Raw genomic sequence first — 26,512 nt, forward strand, 5'->3', positions numbered from 1 at the left:
TAGTTTTAGCCATTAGCTTCCATTGCACAATTTCATTTAAATGACATTACACAATCAACTAGTACAGAATAGTGAAATCTCTGATTTACCCAACAATCATCACAGAGGCAAAAAGGGAGCCCATTCCTAACAAATTTAGGAACTATTGCAACAGTAACTTACCTCAAATTCTTCAGAGAATCCATGTTGATTATTGGTATATAGTTCATTGATGTGCTTTACAAACTGCTTGACTGGAATGGCCTCCATATCATCTATAAGGGAAAGAACAAATAAAGATGTTGCTGGGCAACTAACACAATTACAGCAGAATGCATGAGCTGGGTCCAATTAATATATTTTTGTGCAAAAAGCTGAACTGGTGTTACTTGTATGCAAGTCTCAAAAAATGCTTCAGACCTAACTGATGTACATAAATCAGCTTTGAAGAAAACTAATCAAAATGCAACACATATGGCAAACCAGAATTACTCTGGGATTACATTTTAACAAATGCAATTGGGTAGGAATGGAGAGCTTTAATTATTTATTTAATATATTGAGACCAAAAGCACACCTGAGCTCAACATGAGGTAATAAACCCAATATTGGCTTTGTTTCCTCAGTGACAACAAAACAAACAATTTTTGTATATTCTAAATAATTTAACACTATGCTCTGATTGTAGAGGCAGAGAATTATATTTAGTGCAATTTGGATAACATAGCAAGAAAAGTACAACGGAAGTATGAACTAAAGTTACTGGATGTAAAGGATACCAATGCACAAATGAAAAAATAAAAACAGTAGGTGCAGTTTAACACAATTTTCTATCTATCTTAATTTTTTTCCATTTTATTGTTTCAGCCGTAAAAGCAAACTGAGGGAAAGACTGGATTTACAAGGAGATAAATGCAATGCCTTAGCGTCAAATGTTAAAAAAAATAAAATCTTTGTAGAAAATGTACTGTAAGATATTAAAAAGAGGAATTAGAGGTAAAAATTTCCCATTTGGCTTTCTGCAAAGGTTAAAGCCATTTTCATAGTTGACATTTGAAACATCAAGGATTTGTGAGCATTGGAATGATAGGGTAAGCTCGGGACGCTGGAAACAGGAAGAAAAATAACAATACAAATTAAACTCTGAGGAACAGGGTCCACAATCACCAGCACTGACAGATTTGAAAACATTATGGGGCAAATTTTTTGTTTCATATCACTGTGTGTGTGGGGGGTGGGGGGTGGGTGGGGGGGGGGGGAGGTGCTACTGGAGTTTGACCAAGTGCGAGGTCAGATGACTTCCACCACTGCCTTTTAAAGATGCCGAATAAAGTATCTTGTGAGCAATTAACAGCTGCCAGGCAGAAAGCTGCCCAACTACCTTGAAAGGTGGGCAGCGTGCCCAGTTGGGCCTCCAGTGTATGATGTCCAGGGAGAGAGACAGCAGGCTGCGAACCCAAAGTCGGTGATGGCTACCCATTTAAAGGGATCCTGGCACGGGGTTTTCAGACAGAAGTTTTGACCCCAAAGAGTGTGAAATCTTTAAATTATTGGAGCAGCAGCAGGTAAGAGTTTGTTATTAAATTTTTCAGAACTCACCTTAGCACTGTCGCAATCAGGACACTCTCCAGGTAGGAACTAACATTAAACATATATGTCCCACTATCCTTTTGAATAAGTGTTTAAAAAAAGACTCAAGTCCTATCCTTTAACTCTCTTTGTTTCTCCACAGAGGCTAAAAGGCCACCATATGGCAGACAGCAGAGCTGTTGGCCCAGACCAAGGATGGCCCCGTAGTTTGAAGATGACTACCTCCAGGCTGTGTGCAATCGGTGGGAGATCCTCAAGCCTGCCGACCTCCCAGCGAGACAAAATTTAAGTCAAGTCGTGGGCGTCATCCAAATGACTTGGTTATAGTGCCGTACAAGGCCCAATGACCTTTTCTGATCTGCCAGGGTGAATATGTAACCATTTCAGAGATGGATCTATATGGAAGGGTATGAGGATGTGTCATGTGTCAAGAGAGGGATTGCCTGGTGTCATGGCCAAACGCACAAGGTGGCATGTAGCAGACATACAACTCTCCACAGCACTGGGGGATTCAGGGGATGTGGAGGGGGAGGAGGGAGAGAGAGATTATAACTAAATCATCTGTTAGTTAGCAAGGAGCATTGAGAAGTGTCAACCTCCGACAAAGGACATATTGGCTACACATTAGATTTTAGCACAGCATATTCATTACATTGTCCCTTTTTATTTGCAGGAGATGAAGGAACAATGCTAGAGAGACGGCCAGGCCTGGAGGCGGTCAAGCCAACATGACCATTTTCATCCTGATAGAGCAGGAAGTTCTGGAGCTGGCAGCATATCACGGAGTCTCATGATTGGACTAAGTGAGCTTGGAGGATGGTCTCAGGGTGGTGAGATTTTAAAGAGTGAATAACTCTCGTCTGGAAACAGTGCTGAAGAAGAGGAGGTGAGGTTGGAAACTGGGAAAGGTAGCGGGGAGGTGGGATTGATGGCTTTTGACTTTGGGGACTTGCCGAATTTGAGGAGGAATATGTATCTCAATGTTGAAGGGCCTAAAGTTCAAATCCTGGTTTCCATCTCCCAATGTTAAGTGTGTATTTTTAGGAAATGTGTCTCTCTGAATTAATCGCAAGTGATTATGGTGTCCCTCATTCTTGTTTGTTTCCTGCACAGCTGAAACATTGGCAGCAGGAGGGAGAGCAGGAGGAGGAAGAAGAGCAGGAGGAGGAGGAAGAGGAGGAGGAGGAAGAGCAGGAGGAGGAGGGAGAGCAGGAGGAAGAGGAATAGCAGGAGGAAGAGGAATAGCAGGAGGAAGAGGAATAGCAGGAGGAAGAGGAAGAGCAGGAGGAGGAGGAAGAGCAGGAGGAGGAGGAAGAGCAGGAGGAGGACTCAAGTGTGGAGCATCACAGTCTTGCTCCCCATTTGGCATCAGCTTCAGAGTACCATAACAACAGCTGAGCTTCCTGCCACTGAACAGGAGACTCCCATCACACCAAAGGCTCACTACCTCTGGCAACCAAAGGATGCCCGCCAAAGTCATCCCATGCAAAGGGGCATAAGGGTCAGCTGGCGGCTGGGGGTTGGGGAACACCATGGCACAGCACCAATGAACAATTTACCAAAACACCACATTAGTCACATATGGGTTCACACACTTGATGGTTCAGTTTTGAGAGTTATGAAAATTATTATGTAATTGTTCTTTTCACATGATGTTCCAGCTGCATTATTGTTTCATGCATGTGGTTTTCATTTGGGTTGAACGCATGCTGTTAAGGGAGTTTGTATTCATGTGGGTTCCTCTGATTTCAAATTTCAAAACTTGCGATGATACAAAACTTGGAAACATTGTGATCTGCGAGGAGGGTATAGTGTAGAACTTCAAAGGCTAATAGACAAGTTAGTGAAATGGGCAGACAAGTGGCAGATTAAGTTTAATGTGGAGAAATACAAAGTGATTCATTTTGATAAGAAGCACATGGAGTGACAATATAAAATAAAGGGTACAACTCTAAAGGGGTTGCAGGAGCAGAGAGACCTGGGTGCATATGTACATAAATCGTTGAAGGGCAGGTTGAGGGAGCAGTTAATGAAGCATATACCATACTGGGCCTTATTAATAGAGGCAAAGAGGACAAGAGCAGGACGGTTATGTTGAATTTGTACAAGTCACTAGTTCGGCCTCTGCTGCAGTTTAGTGCCTAGTTTTGGATGGTGCACTTCAGGAAAGATGTGAAGACTTGAGAGAAGGTGCAGAACAGATTCACAAAAATGATCCCATGGATAAGGAACTTTATTATGAAGACAGATTGGAGAAGTTGGGACTACTTTCCTTATACAAAAGAAAACAGATGAGATTTGATAGAAGTATTCAAATTCATGAGGGCTCCAGATAGAGTAGACCGGGAGAAACTGTTCCCATCGTGAAAGGATCAAGAATGAGAGAGCGTGAATTTAAAGTAATCAGCAAAAGAGATACGAGGAGGAACTTTTTTATGCAGCTAGTAGTTAGGGGTTGGAATACACTTCCCAGGAGTGTGGTAGAGGCAGGTTTAATTGAAGCATTCAGAAGGGAATTAGACTGTTTTCTGAAAAGGAAGAATGTGTAGGGTTATCGGGAGAATGGCACGAAGTGGGTTGCTCATTTGGACAGCAGGTGCAGGCACGATAGGCCAAATGGCCTCCTCCTCCAGTAACAATTCTGGAATGATGCAGAAGCAAAAAAATTCAAAGCCACTGTTACTGGATGACCACCAACACAATTGGAAGCAATCTCCCCAGTCCACATGTCAGACAGGGAAGTGACTGTCTCCCTTGAGAGGCACAGTCTTCTGAGGCACTGGCATTCGGACATCTGGAGACATGTCATCCTCACCCTGTATACATGGATTCCAGGGCAATGCTCTCACTTACCTCTGCCTGTCTGATGTTGCTGTCTGTCCTCCACAGCTCCTTGCTCTGTAGCAAGTTGCACAGCTTGCTGGACCTGTCTTGGCCAATTGTCCTCCTCCTCGTCACTGGAGGGTGAACCACCTACAGAACATACCATTCCCATGGGGCACACTGCAGTACATAAACTTATTTAGAGCACTTTCTGGATGCCCCCTTCCCTGGGAAAATGACCGAATGCAGGCTGAAAACTATAGTCAATCAAAATTAAACCACAGTGAAACACTTCAGCAACAGAGTCTTCTGCTGAATGCAGCCACAGTCCTTCACTGAACCTTCATATCCACCTTTGCAACACATCCACTTTACCTGATGTCAGTCCAAACATCTTTCAAATGCATCCAGTGAAAAATGAGCAACATAAAATTCAAGTTCAATGCATTGTTAACGAGCTTAATAGCTTGTTAATTAGCTTTTATTTTCAAAATGTCAGGCAGGCTGTCGATTTCGACGACCATCCACTTCTACATTATGGTGACCCATCATCACCATGTCGGATTTTAAACATGTATGGGGAGGAGGGCAGCACTCCTGAGTTCAAAATGTAAAATTCACCCCTATGTTTTGTGCAGAAGTTTCTCTCAAGGTTACCTACAAATTCAAATCACTACACCAAATATTATTTATTAGCATTTGAGCAGCAAATCACATGTGAAAAAAAAGATTGTAATTCAATATTTCTAAGTGATCAGTGTCATCACACCAAATTAATTTTAAAAAGTGCTGGAAATGAAAACAAAATAGAAATTGCTGGAATGTGTACCTCTGTCAATATTTAAAAGCCAATAATGTTTCAGGTGAAGTCCTTCATCAGAATGTAGGATCCTTTATCAGAGATCTCAAGCAAATTCTAATCTTATTTCTCTCGAGATGCTGCTGTTCTGCTTTGTGGTTCCATTCTGTCTCCTTTTATACCAGGCTTGCTTAGTTTGATTACCCCCAATATTTGGTTCACTATGAAAGGTTACATGTTTGCTCTAAAAGTAGGATAAAGAACTTAAAAGATTTATTTAATATTAAACTGTTCTTATTTGAGGAAACTGGATTTTTTGGGAGTAATACATATGAAAATAACACAACTGTGATGATGAAACAAGTAAATTCAATTCTGAATGAAACATTTTATGGCAATATAATGGAATTATAGTTAAACCTCTATTAAGGCATTTTAAAAAATTCATTCATGGGGTGTGAGCATCAATGGCAAAGTCAGCATTGCTTTCACATCCCTTGTTAATTCGATATCAATTGTGTTTAACTATGGAGGTGGAGAGCATGAATTGGGGTTTCACTTCAGCAAATATGAAGAAACACTGAAACTGTGGTATGTTTGAATTAGGGGGTGTATGCTTGTAATGTTTCACTCTGAATAAATGTAAGACTGAATTGAGATTGGATCCATTACTATCCTTCACCCTTTCTGGAACATAACATCCCTAATTGCCCTCAAGCAGATGGTGATGAGCTGCTTTTGAACAGTTATAGTCCATGTGGCAAAAGACTCCCACAGTACAGTTAGATAGGAATTTCCAGGACCCAACAACAATGAAGAAATGGCAATGAATTTGCAAATTAATTTAGGCTGGAACTCTACCACCTCACCTGCCATGGAATTGGCGCAGGCTAGGGTCCAACAATGGAAATCTCTGTTGACCAAGGCCATAAAATCCCACCCATAGTGTGCGACTTGGAGGGGAACTTGCAGGTGATGTTGTCCCCATCTTTATTCTTCTTGGCGATACAGGTTGCAGGGTTAGGTGTTGTTAAAGAAATTGTGACAAGTTGCTGCAGTGTATTTGGTTGATAGTACTCAGTGCAGATACCTTGCACTAGTGGTAGAGGGAGTGAATGTTTCAGGTGCTGGATGAGATGCCAATCAAGTGGGCTGTTTTGTTCTGGATGGTGGTTTGCGCTTTTGTTCCTCAGCAATTTATTCATACAAATGAGAAAATAAGAAGAATTTTGGTTTTTCACAAATGGCATAAGAATATGCTGAGCAGAGAACAAATAGAACACATGTAAGATCCATTAAACCGTATCACTGAGTGTACTGTGAGGTTGATTCAAGTCATGCAAAAAGATTGGTGCAATCAGGCTATGGAAAGTTTTGACCAGGGAAACTTGATTAGCTAATTGGCAGCCTAGATCAGAAAGATACATCTGCTGAGGGTTACACTCAAGAAAATGTTGGGTGGAATTTTCCCAAAACAATTCTAAGGCCTCGAACTTATGACCCCGTCCCACCCAACTTTCAGCGAGGTGAGATGGTAAGGTGGGGCGGGAGATGAAAAATCAGGCTCGAGCCTGGTTTTGCACTTCCCCTGATCGTACCGGCACTGTTTTGCCAGCAACAGCGATCCGATTCATGCCCGCCGCAAATTGGACTTTTCCCCCTCACAGGCTATCTTTCTGGCTTGATACGCTGACCGATCGACAGGTCTTTCTCATGCACATTCCCCAGAATCAATGGCTGGCTGAGCTGTTGCCCATATTGCCAGGAAATTTTGTGCATAAGTACTTAGACAGAGATTGTCCTGGAGCTCCAGAAAATAACTTGCCACAATTTTTCTGCTCAGTTCCAGCAGCCATTACAGTCAGAGGTAGGTATTGTAGATCAGTTGCTGGAGAAAACCATCAACCAAATGCTTGTCTAAAACGTAGCCCAGGGTTCCTTTAGTTTAAACAATACTGCTGTAGTGTCCATCCCGACTGTTGCTGCCAATAATTTGAGGGCAAATTTTAGCATGAGTTCAATTGTCAGAAGGGCCCTTAATAAGGCACAGGGCCTCATTTATATATATTTATTAGGCCCCTGCTGCTTTCAGGTGTTTGCTCTAGGTCATTAAAAGGTCAGCTGAGCTAATATGGCATCTGGCACGCTTTTGGTCCAGATTGGGCACAGCCGATCACAACATGAAACTCCGAGGCCTAATGCCTATGCTTTGTAGGAAAATGGGAGAGGAGCTCATGTCGAATTCTTGCCCCCACTGTGTGCGTTTTAAAATCCTTTCTGTGCAATTCTTATCCTGGTGATAGCTGATGCAATGTATTGTTAAATTCATCTAGCATCCCTATTATGATTCTCTAGAAACTAATCATTGCAGCTGCACTTGGCATCTGGAGCTCACAATTCTATTGAAGGCACATTTGGATTATGCAGCTCCCAGATAGGGGAAATAATTATGGTTGCACATGTGAATCAATTAACAGCACAATGTTAGAAATTACCCATGGAATACACTGAGAATGGATCTATAGACACATACTCAGGCATTCCAACTGGAGTCATAAATTTGATGGAATCATAAAATTTTACAGCACAGATGTAGGCCATTTGGCCCATGACACCTGTGCCAACTCTGAATGAATGCTATTTAGTCCCTTTTATTTTTTTCTTTTTCAAATATTCATAATTTTAAAAGCCATCACAACGGTTTCTGGCAGGATGTTCCATGTGTTTACAATCCTCTGCATAAAAAAATTCCCTTCATTCCTTACATTTCTGCTCTCGAGTTATTGGCTCAATAATCATAATGATTATTGATTATAATCATAATAATCATACACAGGCTTCCATCTGTTAACAGGATTGTCTGCTGAAATAATTGTTTCGGTAGATTCCTAAAGTCATCATTTAATTTGATTTGATTTGTTATTGTCACATGTATTAGTAAACAGTGAAAATTATTGTTTCTTGCGCATTAAACAGACAAAGCATACCGCACATAGGGAAGGAAAGGAGAGAATGTCGAATGTAATGTATAGTCATAGCTAGAGAAAGACCAACTTAATGTGAGGTAGGTCCATTCAAAAGTCTGATGGCAACAGGGAAGAAGCTGTTTTTGAGTCAGTTGGTATGTGATTTCAGACTTTTGTATCTTTTTCCTGATGGAAGAAGGTGGAGAGTATGTCCGGGGTATGTGAGGTCCTTGATTATGCTGGCTGCTTTTCCTAGGCAGGGGGAAGTATAGACAGTGTCAATGGATGGGGAGGCTAATTTGAGTAATGGACTGGGCTTCATTCAAGGCCCTTTGTAGTTTCTTGTGGTCTTTGACAGAGCAGGGATTATACCAAGCTGTGATACAACCAGAAAGATTGCTTCCTATGGTGCATCTGTAGAAGTTGGTAAGAGTTTTAGCGAACATGCCAAATTTCTTTAGTCTCCTGAGAAAGTAGAGACATTGGTGGGCTTACTTAACTAGAGCAACTGCAAGGAGGGACCATGACAGGTTGTTGGTGATCTGGACACCTAAAAACTTGAAGCTCTTGACCATTTCTACTTCATCCCCATTGATGTAGATAGAGTAGATAAGGCAGATTAAGTTGTTTTTTTTAATTTACAGACAACTATATGATTTAATTTTGACCAGAGATTTTTAAAAATGAATGCATCTATATTTTCCATTTCTAGTTTCAAGTGATTCATTATTTGAATGGGCCTCTGCAAAATCACATCTTTGATGCTGTGTGATAAGAAGCACAGTGCAATCAAGAACAAGCCCAGAGTTCCAGCCCCGTTGCTTTTTACATTCCGAATAAACATATCCAGATGCAGTAAAACATTCTATCCCAGTTCCCTACTTTCCTGACCGTTCGCCCACCCACTTAATGGCAAGTCCCAAGACCATTTCTTCGGGAGCCCGGCAGCAGCCTCTTTGCCACCCAAAATCCTGCTGCAGCCAGTTAATGCTTTCCATCAGCTTTGGACACGAGTCTTATGGTGGCTGTGCAGATGAAGCTCAGGTGTTGAAGTCTCCTGTGCCTAAGACTGCAGAGGGTCAGACAGTTGGTCATCCACCTCGACTCCTCACCCGCACAGCTTTCAGTCAACTCCTCACCCGCACGGCTTTCAGTCAACTCCTCACCCGCACGGCTTTCAGTGAGAGTTGCAATCAGGTCTATAGTACTGATTTAGATTGGGGTGCAAGTTCTATGAGTATAGTTGCTTCTTGCTTTCTTTTATACCGTGACTATAATTAAAGAATCAAGCTGCTAGCTAACACTACTCATTTTTGTCACATTCACATTTCTTTGAAACCTATCGAAACACTTCATAGATATTGAATTACCTTAAGGCCCATTGCCTGCTGTTGCATAGACAAACACAGCATAATGTATTGTATTAATACATCTGCTGAGAAAGATCGGTTAATGGAGTCTGGAGACTAGTCAAAACAGGAGGATTCTCTTAATAAATGTTGTAAGAGCTTTTGACTGTTAGGTTGTAGCTTTCTCTGCAAAGTGTAGTTGAAATGTCCTCACTTGCAACAAATTTACAGGCTGACTCTTCACAGCCTTTTACACAAGGAGTCTCTTAAGAGCACGATGGTGGAAGACAAGGAAGTATCTATGGCCGATGTTGTTAAGTTGTTTCAATTTATTGTAATTCCTTCCAACAGCAAGTTAAGTTCTTGCATGAAAATAATCAGAAGCGCTAAATTTCAAAAGCAAAGAGGGGCAACTAAGGAATAGGCTAGTAGCCATTCATGTGCTGGACCCAATAAAACTGAACTATATGGTGCTATCTGAAACAACATGATTAATATTTCTGATAGGTTTAGGAATTTTGATCTACTAATGTTCAAAGGTCCCTGACAAATATTTTGCCATGTTTCAATAGCTGAATTGCTCCCTCCAAACAGTCCTGAAGCTGGACGTGCTTCATCATAGTGTGCATAGCAAGATAATTTATCAGGTTATAAAAATACAGAGAATATTGCAAACTGAACTATTTATTGGCTAATACTTAATGTTGGATTGTATCCTACTGACTCTAAGGTTGTCAGGTAATTAAGCGTGCTGTAGCTTTGAAAATGTGACTGTATTGTTGCCAGTGCCTGAATGCATCTCCCTTGAGCTGACACTGCTGCCTTGTGCTACTCGGTTGTTTTCTTATTAGGAATGCTGTATTGGCTCATTTGACAAACTGTTTATACAAAGACATCAGCATAATAGTGGAATTTCCCTTTATCAATAGATTGGCAGGATGTGGTTTTGTTTTTATACTTCCCACATTTCAGATGGAATTTAATTGCATCGCCCTTGGTGAGTTAGGTAGCAGGGGTTATTTAATCAGGTGGGAGGGTGGCCTGCCACCCTATCCTGTCACCTTTTGAGGCTCTCAAGTGGGCAATTAATGCTCAGTTAAGGGCCTCACTGCCAGCGATGCTACAAATTCAGCTACTAAGGCAGTTGGGGAACTAGGCATGTGATGAACTTGACAAGCAAATCCATGTGCAGGCTCCCAGGGTGTCCCACTTTCAAAGGCTCTGATTGAGGGACCTGACATCAGGATGGGGGTGGAACTGCCGACAACTACCTCCATGACCTTGATGCCGACCTTCCTCATCCACAACTCCAAATTGCAAACTCCTTCCTGCCATCAGCCACCTGTGACCTAGGTTCCAGCGGTGATACTCGGGCTCAGGTGGATGTTATGTTGGAAACAGGCACCGCCCCTCTGATTAGTTGGCAGATCTTGGCTAACGGGATCACTGTCCCTGGGGTTCTTGATCCCAGGGAAGATCCCCCACTGTCCAGTTAAGTGTCTGAGTGGCACTTAATCCTGCAGGCCTTCCCTAAAAGAGGCAACTTCTTTCCAATTTCAAGGGCAATGCTGTGTAGAAGAATCATCAGAAGTCAAGGTCAGTCCCCAGAAAAGAACTGAAAAATTGGAAAGGTGACCACCCTGTACTTCTTTCAGGCACATCCTCTGGGTATTGGTCGAGGCCGAGGAGCAATCTCCAGCTCATCCTCTTATGGGACAATCTCCACAACGTAAAATAACAAAAAACGGCAAGACCATCTCCGCCAAAGCAATCTTTGGTTAAAACAACTCATTTTAAAAAAGGATAGGTATTAAACTTGTGTCCGTGGGTTAGAACGGACATCCAGCTATGTTCAAGGTTCTGTGTTACTTTCTAAGTTTGTAGATGACACCAAGATTGTTGATGTAGTGGACAGTGTTATCTCAGATTACAATAGAATAGAATAGAAATAGAATAGAAACCCTACAGTACAGAAAGAGGCCATTCGGCCCATCGAGTCTGCACCGACCACAATCCCACCCAGGCCCTACCCCCATATCCCTACATATTTTACCCACTAATCCCCCTAACCTACGCATCTCAGGACACTAAGGGGCAATTTTAGCATAGCCAATCAACCTAACCCGCACATCTTTGGACTGTGGGAGGAAACCGGAGCACCCGGAGGAAACCCACGCAGACACGAGGAGAATGTGCAAACTCCACACAGACAGTGACCCAAGCCGGGAATCGAACCCAGGTCCCTGGAGCTGTGAAGCAGCAGTGCTAACCACTGTGCTACCGTGCCGCCCGATCTCAGATTACAATGGGATCTCAGATTACAATGGGATCTTGATCAACTGGGCCAGTGGGCCGAGGAATGGCAGATGGAGTTTAATTCAGATAAATGCGAGGTGTTGCACTTTTGTAAGACCAAGCAGGGCAGGATTTGCACAGTTAATGGTAGGTCCCTGGGGAGTGTTGTCGAACAGAGGGGTGCAGGTACATAGTTCCTTGAAAATGACGTCACAGGTAGACAGGGTGGCGAAGAAGGCATTTGCCACACTTGCCTTCATCGGTCAGAGCATTGAATACAGGAGTTGGGACTTATGTTACAACTTAGGTGACATTGGTAAGACCACACTTGGAGTACTGCATGCAATTCTGGTCACACTGCTATAGGAAGGATGTTATTAAACTGGAAAGGGTGCAAAAAAGATTTACAAGGATGTCACCAGAACTGGAAGGTTTGAATTATGAGAGGCTGGATAAGCTGGACTTTTTTTCCCTTGAGCTTAGGAGGCTGAGGGGAGGCCTTATAGAGGTTTATAAAATCATGAGGGGGATAGATAAGGTGAATAGCCAAGATCTTTTCCTCAGTGAAGGGGAGTCCAAAACTAGAGGGCATATGTTTAAGGTGACAGGGGAAAGATTTAAAAGGGATCTGTGGGGCAGTCAAAAGGTACGAGTTCAGTTTAGGAAACCTGGTTGGCATGGACAAGTTGGACCAAAGGGCCTGTTTCTGTGCTGTATATCTCTATGATTCTATGAGTGTTGTCTGCCAACAGCCCTCAATGTTGCAAATCTTCATTACTGCTAATATCATATTCAAATAATCATGAAGATGCAAAGATTTGTAAATGGAGCAGAGGGTGTCTGAATTTCAGACAGAAAGTCCAAGTTAGCTTTTAAATAAATTCGCAAATTTTGCAACAGGCCAGGAAAACACTTCAGAACATGTTGCAAGGAAAATTATTTTGAAATAAGAAAATCTAAGGGTAAGCACAACTAGATTTTAAGGGGTCATTGAATAATCAAGAATGAAGATAATAATCAACATAAGAATTTTGTGTTTTTTAACTAATGTCAAAAAGATATTCAAGAATGAAAAATGGAAAATAATGATAGATGTCTTCTCTAAACAGTAATGCAGAGAAAACTATAATAATGGATGAATACAGCACAGAAATAAGTTGTTTGGTATGACAGTCAATGTTTTCTTCAAAAGTGTCCAAATGTAATCCAACTTTCCCCTCTTGCTCAAGCTGCTAATTTACTCTTAAATACAAGGGTTCTGCTTCAATAATAGTTTAAGGGTGGAATTTTCCTGTTCTGCCTGCCGCGGGAATCATAGCGGGTGGGACAGGACCATGCAAAAGTCCACTGGCCTCGAGTGGGATTTTCCGGTCTTGGGCTGAGCGTGGCTAGAAAATCCCGCCCTATGGCAAAGAATTCCACATTCTAATCACCTTTTGTGTGAAGAAGCACCTCCTGTTTAATTCTTTTTTGTAAGTGTCTTACATTTGGATCCTCCCATTGTGAACTGATGAAAAAAAAATCTACAACAATTTACCTCTATATAATCGTTTATAATCCTGAAGACCTCACTATTGTATCGCCCTCTCCACTTTTACAGCTGTAGTGTAAGAAAGCTTTGATTTCTTGAGCCAGTCATTGTAACTGAAATGCATCATTTCAGATGCAAAATAGTTCAACACGAACTCAAATTCTGTGCCCATTTTGATAACAAGGCCCAGGTGTGCATCGGACCTATACATTCAGGTGCAGGGACCATTCCCTGCACACCCAATTTTTGACACAAATGTAAATTTTACATGGAAGTTAAACTGAATATTAAAGCTACCAAGAATCAAAACTTCTATTGAAATTTATAAGCCTGCGTTCTGCATTTTGCAAACCAGAAGAATAGATTTTATGATGCCTCTGCCAATTCTATCATACACCTGGACAAACTGAGTATTTCCCCCTGTCAGAGTAAAAACTATCTGATCGGTGTTCAGTGCTTTGTTATAGTATGTCATCAAGATTGTCCATGAACTGTGTGGCCAGATGAATGAAAAGTAGGAAATAGCTGTCTCAGCAACATCAAGAAACATTCTAGCTGCCAGCGTTTTAGTAACTATTTGGTTAGTATGAAGAGGAGGAATATTGTGAATCATGAGGCTGAAGGCACCATGGTGGTGTGGGACAGGCTAAATGGACCATTTTGTCTTCTCCTGACATCATTTTTGTATGCTCATATGTCTGTAAGCCCTTTGCTTCACTATCATTAAATCGTGAGAATCAGCTGAAGGAAACGCACAATTTCTGCTTCCATACAAAATATCTGTACAAAGCTAAAGGCTTGTGGTTACATCTCATGATCAGGAGAGCACTAAAATAATTACATAGGAAACTAAAAACAAAATTTAAAAAATTGCAGCAATATGAGGTTCTGTTGTCCAATGAGGTTCTGTTGTCAAAGTGAACCTAATGTTCATCTGCAATCTGCTTCTCAGGGCCTGATGTGTACACTTGTCAATAGACAGACAGGGACAATTATTCAAAGTGAATGAACAGAAGACAGTGATCAACAGCACCCAGTGAAAACCCGTGACAGGAGGTCGATGAAGATAATTTATCCAGGCAAGCCTGTTTAACTACTGCACAGAAGAATAAAACATGAAGGATTCACCTCTGCTACAGTGGCACTGCAAACAAAATCATAAAAAGTAGATTATTTAAATTTATCTGCTCAATAGAATTCTAGTAGATCTTAAGAGACAGTGTGCAACTAACTAACTGGGGAAACATTTGATTCCTTATCTAAGGATTAACAGATACAGGTCTTTAACCTTAATGCTCCTGGCATTATGGTGAAAGGGCATTGATGAAAGCAAAGTGTAACTGCATGACAAATGTATGCTTGCATTCTTACTGCCTGGTATCAAATCAATGTTTTGTGACATGGTCTTATCATTCCTGTCAACAGATATTTGACAGACAAGTAAATTAGCAACATTTAGGTTCTCAGCATTTGAGAGTTAGGTAATAAGAACTAGGATGAAACTCGAATCAAGTGAAATATAATTTAATGACTGAAAGCTTTGCACATTATGCACTAGTAATATTTTAGACCAAAAACAGTCGTATTTTCAAATTCCTCTGTAGAAAACACTAACAGTCTATCCAGTGATTTCTGCGACAATCCTCTTGCCAAGAATATAATAATCTTACTTTTTATGTCCTATATTATCCATTCATTTGAATACACACATCGTCCTTGCATTCTCTGTGGGTCAAATATAGGCAAAATCTGTCGTATATCTCTGGAATCAGCTGCCTTTCCCCCCTCCCTCCCTCCCTCCACCAACCAGGTTAAGTAATGCAATTATAAATCATTAGGATTTCAGACTAAAACTTTGTGTGAATCAATGGTTCTGTGTTTTTTGCAGGGTCACAAATCATGCACTTGAGGCAAGACCGACATAGCAACTAAACATTTGATCAAAATGTGATATTTTCAGTATAAGGCGTGAAAGCCATTCCATCTTACCCATGTTTTGAGTTAGTAAAAATTACAATAAATTCCTAAGTTTATTATTACATTGCAAAGTATAAATGCGCCATAGACTGGTTCTTCAACAAAGTACTTTGGACAATCATAGATATAGTAAGGACTAACTTGAAAGGATATTTTTATTATATATTGCTTAAGTTGTGTAAATATGAACCCGAACGAAATGGCATTCAAAAATTGTGTTTCAACATTTACAAAAAAGTATCTTGAGAAATAATGAATAATTGACTTACCTGGAATTGGGATAATGGGAATGCTTTCATTAGGAACCACACGTGGTGAACTGCTATCCTCCACATAGAAGTGTGCTGTCTGAAAACACTTTCTGAGGAGAAAATAAACAATGTGCTTATTATAACTCTGGAAAACTGTGTGCATGGACCAGAATTTAAGTCTTTGATATTGTGGGTGCTTGTAAATAAATCCCTGGCACACTGCCATTATTTGAATTTGTGGTTGATTGTTAATCATTCTAAGATTTCTGATGAATCCAAGAATTAAAATGACTTAATCTAAATTCTTTCTCTGTCCTTGAAGTGCAGCAACAGCAATATCCACTAGTTTTAAAACCTATCATAGTTACACACCTATCTTATTTTAAGTTAAAGTTTTATAAAACATTATAAGCTCTCTGTCTTTTACTCTGAGGCCATATGGAACAATAATACAAAACTGAATTACAGCTGCTGAGAAAGAGAAATCAATAGATATGCTCCTAAATGGCCTGAAAAGCAGCCTGGGGCCCAAGAAGGATGAAAATATCACATTACAAAGGAGGATTCAAGCAAAACAGTTTCTGCCAGTAAAAGATGTGTGGAACCACAAACCTCCCAATATTTTACCTGTACTTGATGCAAAGTAACGAACACAAATTGGTCATCATTGAGAAGGCACGGACAAGAAAATCACACAGAGCTGTGAACAGCCTTTGCATGGTGATGTTGACTGAAGCTGGACTCTAAAACTCCAGCGTCATTGCTCATCTGATTTAATGACTTTCCTTGGGCTGGAACTGAATATCAAATGAGCCTCCCTGTGCGCTTGTGACAGGAGGAGGGACTACTATGTTCATCAGGGGCTTTTAACAAAAGGATTATTATGCTGCAATGATGCCCTTAATAAACCGTTTGGGAGCACCAGCATGTAGCCCTAACGTTGCCGATTCCTGATTCATGTAAATTTACTGGTCTCACCCTGAAAAGAAGAAATGCCCTTAATGTTTTTCCAATGCACTGTTCTGTTATACAGAGGGATCTCACACTGTATAATTGCTGAGCAGTAATTACTGTCTGCTAATTAAGGCACTCACCATAACTCAACTACAGCTAAAGGCGTTGATTATTCGTGGGTGTCTTATTCGGTTTTATCATGCAGAACATTAAAATACTTGGTTATCAGTGTACATAGGAATAAATAATACCAATTCCAAACATGCTTGTGACTGCAGTATTCTGAAAACTGTACAGATTCAATTGCTTATTTTTTTATTATTCGTTCATAGAGTGCAGACAATGCGGGTAATGTCCACATTTATTGTCCATCCCTAAATGTCCTCGAGAAGGAGGTGATGTGAACCTCCATCTTGATTTGCTCCAGTCTGTATGGTGAAGCTCTGTTAGAAAGGGAATTCCAGGATTTTGACGATGAAGATGATATTTCCAAGAAAGGATGGCCTGTAATTTGAAGAGGAAGTTGGAGGTGATGATGTACCTACTGTACTTGTTCTTCCGGATTCTTCTAGGCGGTAGAGTTTGCAAGTTTGGGAGTTACTGTTGAAGAAGTCTTGGGGAGTTGCTACAGTGTATCTTGCAGATGGGTACGCATTAGCCAGGCTGCACCAGTGTGGCAGAAGCAAATGTTTCAGCTAGTGGATAGTGTACCAATCAAATGGGCTGCTTTGTCCTTGCAAGTTGCTGAGCTTTTTGTGTTGTTGGAGTTGCAATCATTCAGTTAAGTGAGAAACAGCCATATCCTGATTGTGCCTGGTAGATGCTGGAAAGGTTGTAGGCAGGCAGTCTGGAGATCAGTCACCTACTACAGAATTCCCAACCACTGATCCACTCCTATAGTGACAGCATTTACGTGGCTGGCCCAGTTATGTTTCTGGTTGATGGCAACCCCCAGGATGTTGATGGTGGGGGATTCAATGATGGTAATGTTGTTGACGTCAAGGGAAGTTGGTTAAACTCTCTCCTGGTAAAGATGTTCATTGTCTGTGTGGGCATCAGCACAAACCCAAGTGTCGTTCAAGTCTTGCTGCACGAGGGGAAAAGGCTGTTTTATATATCTGAATTGTGAATGGTACGGAACACTGTATAATCATCAGCTAACATCCCCACTTCTGACCGTCTGTTGGATGGAAGGTCATTGTTGAATAGCTGATGATGGCTGGGCCTAGGACACTGCCCTGAGGAACGCCTGCAGCGGTGATTGATTCAGCATAGGTTGATAGGACAGTAATTAGCCAGATTGGATTTGTCCTGTAACGTTTAAATTTATTCTGACTTTTAGTTGAAAAAAGAGCAAATGTAGCATTTATTTTGATTTAAATAAAGTATTTGAATTATGAACTTTTACAGGATCATCATCAAATTAATTATGGCAATTATAATGTATTTAGTTATTTTCTAAGATTGCATTAGGAACTGGAAATATTATTGCAAATTGTAACAAAAATGTAAGTGAATTAGGATGTATTAGTAAAATTACATTCATTAATACTCGACTAGTTTTAAAAGCCAATTAAGTTTCAATCACAATCGATTTAGTTTTCAGCTAAAGAACTGGCCTTAAACAATTGGTATAGGTTTACAATAAGGTCTGTTAAAAATAATGAGTGCAAGAAAGTCCTCCGAATGTAAGGAATCAATTTTAACCCAGCCCGCTTGCCATGGAGGGGGCAGCCGAATGATTAAAGTATCAAAAATCGACACATTTCTGCTTGGGGCAGGTAACTGTCATTTTAATTGGTTAACTGGAAAATGCACCAAAGGCATCATCCTAGAACAAGTGAGTGCCTCATAAAGAATTACAAATCAATGTTACTGGGATCCTGATGCTATGTTAATTGGACAGGACAGCCGATCTGCCATCCTGAGTAAGACTGTGCAGGATTGGCCTCAGAAACTGACTGACATGACTAGAAACAGACTTTAAAGGTGCACTCACTGCAGGCATTCAGATCTGTAGGATCTATGCATTATTGTCATTCATGAATTATAAAGATGAGCTTGGCGATTGCTTCTTTCTGATTGTTGCTCCATCTTACTTTTATAAGATAATAAGTCATAGGAGCAGGAGTAGACCATGGTAGAATAGACCATGGTCTACAGTAGACCATTTAATTAGATCATGGCCGACCTGATTGAGTCCTTTTCTTGCCCGTGCTCCACAGTCCTTGACTCCCTTGTCAATCAAAAAGCTGCCTAACTCAGCCTTGAATATATTCAATGACACAACCTCCACTGCTCTCTGTGGAAGAGAATTCTAAAGATTAATGACCATCTGAGAGAGAAATTCCTTCTCATCTCCCTCTCAAATGGGAGACCATTTATTTTATAAAATATGCCTCCTGGTTCCAGATTCCCCCATGAGAGGAAACCTCCTCTCAGTGTCTACCTTGTCAAGTCCCTTCAGGATATTATATGTTTCAATAAGATCAACTCTCATTCTTTGCAATGTCAATGAATATAGGTCCAACCCCTTTAACCTTTCCTCATAATGTATCCTTTCCTCACCCCTTCATCCCAGGAATCAATCCAGTAAACCTTTGCTGAACTGCATCCAAGGCACGTAAATTCCTTCTTAAATAAGACGACCAGAACTGTACACAGCACTCCAGGTGCTGTCTCACCAATGTTTTGTTTGGTTGTAGCAAGATTTTCCTACTTTAATACTCTATTCCCCTTGCAATAAAGACCAAAATTCTATTTGCTTTCCTAATTACTTGCTGTATTTACATGCTAATTTTTTCTGACTCATGTACAACGATACCTACATTGGGGCTGAGTGCACATCTGTGCAGACTAGAACCCGCCCCCCCACATGAAATTGACATATCTTCTATGTCAGAGGACTTCAAAGGGGTCTGCTCACATGTTCAGCTTCTGACAGTGAGAAAGGAAAATCTTCATTGTAAGATGGAGTGCTGCAAAGATTTAAAAGCCTGCTAGATGACCAGGGGGTATGAAGATTAAAGTGACCTGGCCATTGGCCTCATTAGCATTTTTCAGGTGGATAAATCCTGACAGATGCTGAGCGGGAAACACTCTCGTTTTCACACCAGCATGAGCCCTTAACCTCAAAATGAGAGAATTCAGCCCGACATGTATTGGTTTTCCTTCATCCATCCTGTTTGCTATAGCTTCAAAGAATGTTAATAAGTTTGCCAAACATGATTTCCCTTTTAGAAAACCATGTTGACTATACCTGATTGCTTCATAATTTTCTAAATGTCCTGTTACTACCTCCTTAATAGTGAATTCCAGCATTTCCGAATTCCATTGGAACACCATGGCTACAGTACAGAATGCATTGCAACTCACCAAGGCTTTCGACATAAGAAATAGGAGCAGGAGAAGGTTACTGAACCCATTGAGCTTCAATAGCACCTGCTAAACCCATGACCTCCACCATCTCGAAGATCAAGAGTAGTAAATAAATAGGAAGATGACCACTTCCAAGTTCCTCTCCAAGTTACGTACCTCTCTGGTTTGAATACATCTCTTTGTTGTCAGCTGATAAAATTCTGAAACTGTGAGAGTACCTTCACCACATGAACTGCATAGGATCAAGATGGTCATCAACCATCTTCTTCTCATGGACAACTAAGTATAGGAAATACATTCTGGCCTTGCTGGAGATACTCAAATTCCAAGAACAAATAAGCCATTGACCCAGAGCTTCTGATCTCTGGTTGGTCATATCACAGAGGTACCCCCTAAGGTGCACTCAGGGACCCCTTGGAAGCAGGAATTGCCCAGGAAGTTTGGACTTCCAAGTGCACCTGGAACTCTCCCAAAATCGGATAGTTACTGAGGAAATGTTATAAGGATTAAAACCAGTTCTAACTCCGAGATATAACTGAGCTCCCCCACCCGCCACCCCAAACTCCCCATTAGACCTGCTGATTACCCCTCCCCCGACCACCCAGCTACTCCCTGCCAAACTGACTACCCTTTGACCTGGCTGGCCCGACCCAACTATTCCCAATTGCCTGACTACATCCCTGTCCTGACTACCCCCAATATCCTCTTGATTGTCCTCTCACCAATCACCAACTTACCTGATTCCCTGACCCACCCATCTGCCACCCTGCCCCCTTACCTGCCATCCTCCTCAATCATACACTTATCTTAAACACTTACCTTCTCTCCGTAGCTTTTTAAAGTGGCTCTGGTCCCTTTATACTTACTGGAAGGCAGCAGCTAGTGCTGTAAATTAGGGTGCGACTTGCTTCCCCTCAGCTTTCCTACACCACAGGAAGGAACATGAGCACAGAGGCCCGATTTGGAAGTCAAGGTGAGAAATGTGGAGCTTCGGTGCAAGGTAAGTAAATAGGCACGGAGTGGCAATCCCACAGTGACTGGCACTCCTCAGAAGATTCGGCCCATTATTAAATAACCACAGGCCTACTTTCTGGGTGAGTTTTAAAATAATGTTCTAACTACTCACCCACCCCAAAACCCAGAATTAAAATCAAAGCCTAAAATCCTAAAGTTTGCATCAGGCCCTTGCTGGGCATAAGCAAGCTGGGCAATGGAAAGGAGGAGCACAGGCTGGCACTGCCAGGGTGCCAATGCCCAGGGGGCATGCCCCACCCCACCGCCTGACCCTCTGAGTGGCCCCGATTGCCTCCTTCACTTCAGCAGGGTCAGACTTCTGGCTCACCGTTAGTGGGGAGGTACTCGAAACACCGCTGGAGGGAACCACTCTGGTTCCCACCGCTGGAGGGAACCACCCGGAGACTTAGTCGCGGGCCCACTAATCATATTAAAATTGTACTAAAATGATCATGTTAATGGTCTTTGCGCCTCCCCACCAATTTCCGGAGCGGAGAAAATGCCGCCGGAAATCCGGCGCTGGGAGATGCTAGCGGGGTGCGAACCCCATGAATTGGCCAACGTGACAATCTCCCGTCCCACTGCGCTAATTGCTTAGCACAGCGGGATAGATGAATCATGGCCTACATTAATGTTAGTTTAGAATAAACATAGACTACAGTAATTCTTAAAGCTAGAGGGTCAAAATACTTACAGGAAGTAATACAAAATAGAACATTCTCCTAAGATCAGCAGCAGAAGCTATTTACTTTGTATCTATCTTGCAGGACTGGTAATTTCACTTTCATTTTCTAACAATGAACGAATAGCATGGTTTCCACAAATGCTATTTCTTATGTATAGAAACAGTAAAGTATATTTTGTATGCTAACTTCGAATTCTAACATTTCTATACCTCAATGTATCTACTGAAATTGAAATTTTCATTGAGAATCATTAGTTTACTTTCCAATTTATTTAGGGACAATTTGCTTTATCCACTTAAGTATGAACATAATGTTAGTGAACAAACAATTCATATTTGCCAGATTGGAGGTATAGCAAAGCAAAATTGATCAAAGATCAAACAGAATATGGATTAAATAAAGCAATAAGGCATTCCCTAAATCAGAAGAAAGATTTCTAATTATTCCCCAAATTATTTCTCTGCATACATGACTGATCACATCTCATGCAGACTGTATACATGAGCATGGAATCCAATATCTATGACCCTTTGAGGTTTGGCTAACAAGCGGTTTGCACACAAACTTGTTATCAAGCAGCTGGTAAGCAATATGCTGAAAATTAATGGCATGAATTATAAATAATACAAGTAAAAAACAATGTCAAACTTTTCAAGAGCTTTGGAAAGGCACACTGGGATTCTTAGTCAAAGGATTAAAATTTACATGAAACATTTGACTTTCGCAAAGGACTGCGGAGTTCATGGACCTTTGAGTAGCCTTGAAAATTCCATAAAAGCACCTCCCTTCCAGATCAAGGGAGACTAGTATTGGTGAGGGAAATAAAGCATGCCCTGCAAAGTATGCCAGTGGAGTGCAACATCGACAGTGGCTGTGGAGAAGCTTAATGAGTGCCACAATAACAAGCTTAAATCATAAGCTGATTACTTCTAATTTTAATAAATTATCCTTTCTCTCTAAATTTTAAAAACGATTGGTTCAGTTGAAGACTTAACAAAGTCCCTGTGGAGTACGGCAGTTTCTGAGCTACTCTAACCAAGGTTTATTTTTGTGAAATAGAATCAACTGGGCTGAATAGTAAAGATATAGGATGCAAAGGAGTTTTGCTTGATTACCCTTGGTAATCTATTGAAGTTTTCCCTCAGAAGATTGAATAAACGGGAGCACGTAGAATGTACACAGGTAGTAGATGAAGTTGATTTCTGGCTGAGACCGAGAAATGGAGGATTGCAATCTAGCCGCAGTTTATCAAAGAAGCAAACATTTCAGTTATTAAATGATTACATTTTAGCAAACAAGTATTTGCTATTACCATGCTCTGATCTTTTGTACCACAAAATGTTGAACTGTAACTTACTCAATCTCACAAATATATTTTTTTAATGATTCACCCTCATTTCAAGTTTACCAGAAATATACACACAATTAAATCCAATATTCATAAGCTGCTAATATTCTACAAAATAATCCACAGACAAAATCATTAGCATTCCACAGATAGCTAGCCTCCAGCTTTCCCAAAGCAGAGTGCCCAGTTTAATAAGCCTTGAACCAGACTAGTTATCCATATGGGACCAATATTGTCCAGGGTCTCATCAGCAAGTAGACAATGCAACTGCCACATATGGGGCAAAGGAAGTTACCAATGCAAATCACCAATAAAGAAAGATGCATCTAGATATATCAACTACAGAGACTAATTTCCAAATGTCTACTTAATCCCTTGAGTGTTCTTTGTGTGAAATTGGAAATGCAACAATGAAGCATGCAAAAATACTCTTCAAAAATTAGATTAGAATTTTGATTTGAAAAGGCAATAAAGGATTAGTCAATAGCATTAGTCAATCTTTCAGTTTTTGTGACGTGTACAGCCGCAATCGTATGCAACTGTTCCCTTTCTGGGATATTTCCTTGTAGTATCTGTGAACTGGAAATCAGTAAAATCAATGCTTTGCCTTGTTCAGTTAAAACATATTTCGGAAACTGAGCACTGCAAGCACATTCTAGCTGAGCTGAATAGCATGTTATTGGGCACTGTTTCTGACAAATACTTCACAGAAATTTGAAAAGCTACTTTCGTTATTGTATTGGGAGATTTCAGGGCAGGCTTTAATCTCGATATCGTCAGAAGCTATCCGATCTGATAACTCAACACGATGGCTCCTATACAGAAAACCAAGAAAATATGCTCAGCAGTACAAATAACAGGGCTAGTATTCATTTTTAGTGAGCTGTAAAAAAAAACTTCTCTCTGGCTGTGTCATGTTGAATGTGACTTGTATCTTCTCTATGCAAACAACGCTGGAAATTTTTACGATCGCCTTTCTGTAGGATCTCTCTTTCAGGGTGATTTTGTCTGATACTTCACCACATGACAATAAATTTAAAGTCATCATGCATATTACTTCTGAACGTAAAAGGTGTCAACCATGGCTTGGTTGGAGCATTCTCATCCCCAATATTTATTTCTCAACTAGCACCCTAAAACAAGTGATCTGGTCACCATCTCATTGCTGTTCGTGGGACTTTGTTGCATAGAAATTAGCTGTCGCATTTCCTACATTCCAACTGTGGTTAGACTACAAAACTATTTAATTGGCTGTAAAGCACTTTGGGATGTCTGAGGTTGCAAAATGTGCTATAGTTCAAATCTCCAACTGTACAATCATTTCATAAAGATGCTTCACACAAAATTACAAAGATCAGTTATAATTGTTGCTGTGATAATTGTACTCAGAATTAAATAGAGATTTAATTAAAAGGAAAAGCTAGAAATTATGAAAACTAACTCAGCACTGACTTTTACGCAACTTTGTCTACAGACTGAATCAGGTGCTAAATGATTTATGGCTGTGTGAGAGAATGCTGGAGGCCACATTTGAACAATGAATGGGAGGGCCATATGTCATTTTACTCCAGTGAAATGATTGCAGAACAAATCCGATGTAACTAAATGAAACATTTCCGTGTTCCCTGCATTCCCTTCAAAAACTGCCCTCCAGATGACAATGTAATTGCTGAAACCTTTATGCCAAGCTATGATAATACACAGGAGTATTTAGAAACTGATTATCCATTATGTGACCTTTGACGTGGACAGTTGAAGTTTGTGCTTTTGTATTTCTAATCAATGTAAAGAACATATGTTTGCTACACATAGTGATTTGTCGTGGGGATAACTACAGTGCTATTCAGGCTTTTACTGTGGACAATTGTAACAGCACAAACTCTGCACAGGAACAGCTGGTTTGAAGCAGAATTAGTATTTTACTAGTGAAACCCTGAAAAAGTACAGAAACATTTTGAACCACCTACACCAATTCCCACAATGAGTGGGTGAAAGGGGGAGCATATTTGAGAGTTATTATCTTTTGATGGGACTTCTGAAACTGTTTGAGCATTCAAATCTGCTTTGGAAAAGAGATGAGAAATTCTTAAGTTACATTAGCGATTTTACACAATCACTGAAGTGATGACAGTTTTGAAATTTCTGGATTGGGAGATAAACATTTTACTGGCCTTTTTACTAAAATGAAAGTGATATTTTCATGTTTACAATTTTCTATGAAAACGTAAGAATCATGGAATATAGTTATCGTTTGAATAAGTAAGCTGTTGAAAGCTTTTAAAAACCATTCTTGGATTATAAGTTGGATATGTTTCAGTTGCACAATATATGGGCACCTCTCAGCATTCCTTTTACTCATGGCAATGGCGTCTTCAATGCATCAGTAAAATGTTTGGAAGATCTCAAGTTGGTAAAAAGGTTTTTTGTGCCTCTTTAATGAGCATCGGTCTCTTAATTCTGAAGACAGAACAGACTCCTTCAGACAAATCCTACAGCAGGGGGCCAGTCACCATGACAACTTCAGTGAATCCTGAAAAGCTCACATTACCATTTGGGAAGCAGTTGCTAAAAGTTGCTGCGGAATCAGTGCTTTGGCAGTATTGCGACATGTTTTCAATGCTTATTGAATGCTTACACTGTTATACCAATCGCTCAAGCACAGTAAAATACATGTCAGAAGCCTTATGTAAATCATGAAGCCAAGGCAGCAGAAAACATTGGTGACTAAACTGACAGCCCTAAAATGGATTCTGCAATCGCGATGCGCATTTAACCTGTGCCCGTTGATTAAAATGCAGGCAGCATGTCAACTTCATGCTGCCTGCTCATTTTAATGGTTTGTGTGTGCAGCCAGCACAAAGCGCGCTGTTCATTGGTTGCACGCAACAGCAGGGCATCCGAAATTATAACTTTCTAGCACTTCTTAAAGCAAGCCTGCAACTCTTAAAGAGCAAGTTGCATTTGGCTGGAGCAGGAGCTGAAAGTTGTGCTGGGAAACAGTGAAGAATGGCACAAACTTCCAAGGTTTTCGGGTGTCAATCCAATGTGGCTAACTGTGAAGTTATACACTTTGGTGTGAAAAACAGAAAGGAAGAATATTATTTAAATGTGATATATTGGGAAGTGTACAAAGGGACCTGGGTGTCTTTGTCCACCAGTCAATGAAAATGGAGAGGCAGCTGCAGCAAGCAATTAGGAAGGCAAATGCATCTCGGCCTTTTGGCTAAGATGCAAATGAGATCAAGCCTTGGAGGAGGTGCAATGCCTACTCCAATCAGCTCAGATCATGTAGATCAAGGCCAAGACAGGAGGTGAGAGCCCTGTCTTGTCAGCTTGGATCAGGAATGTCTCACTTGTTGAGACTCTGAATTGGACTTGATTTGATTGAATTGGATTGATAAAAAATTAGGAAGGCAAATGGTATGTTAGACTTAATTTCTAGAGTTCAGAAGTAGGGACGTCTTACTACAGTTATACAGGGCCTTGGTGAGACAACACCTGGAGCACTGCATGCAGGTTTGTTCTTCGTACCTAAGAAAATATATACTTGCTATAGAGGGAGTGCAGTTGAA

At 40.7% G+C, this 26,512-nt stretch overlaps 1 protein-coding gene across 1 annotated transcript in view; it reads right to left on the reverse strand.

Moving 5' to 3' along the window:
- The window catches only part of LOC144491556 (receptor-type tyrosine-protein phosphatase gamma-like), a 711,057-nt gene that overhangs the window by 56,787 nt on the left and 627,758 nt on the right, over positions 1 to 26,512 (reverse strand). Inside the window, exons 14-15 of the mRNA XM_078209530.1 lie at positions 15,579 to 15,670; positions 163 to 254 (exon numbers count right to left, since the gene is read on the reverse strand). Of these exons, the coding sequence (XP_078065656.1) occupies positions 163 to 254; positions 15,579 to 15,670 (184 nt within the window). The remainder of the gene's footprint in view (positions 1 to 162; positions 255 to 15,578; positions 15,671 to 26,512) is intronic.

This window comes from Mustelus asterias, chromosome 3 (genome assembly GCF_964213995.1).
Source record: "Mustelus asterias chromosome 3, sMusAst1.hap1.1, whole genome shotgun sequence".
NCBI lineage: Eukaryota > Metazoa > Chordata > Chondrichthyes > Carcharhiniformes > Triakidae > Mustelus > Mustelus asterias.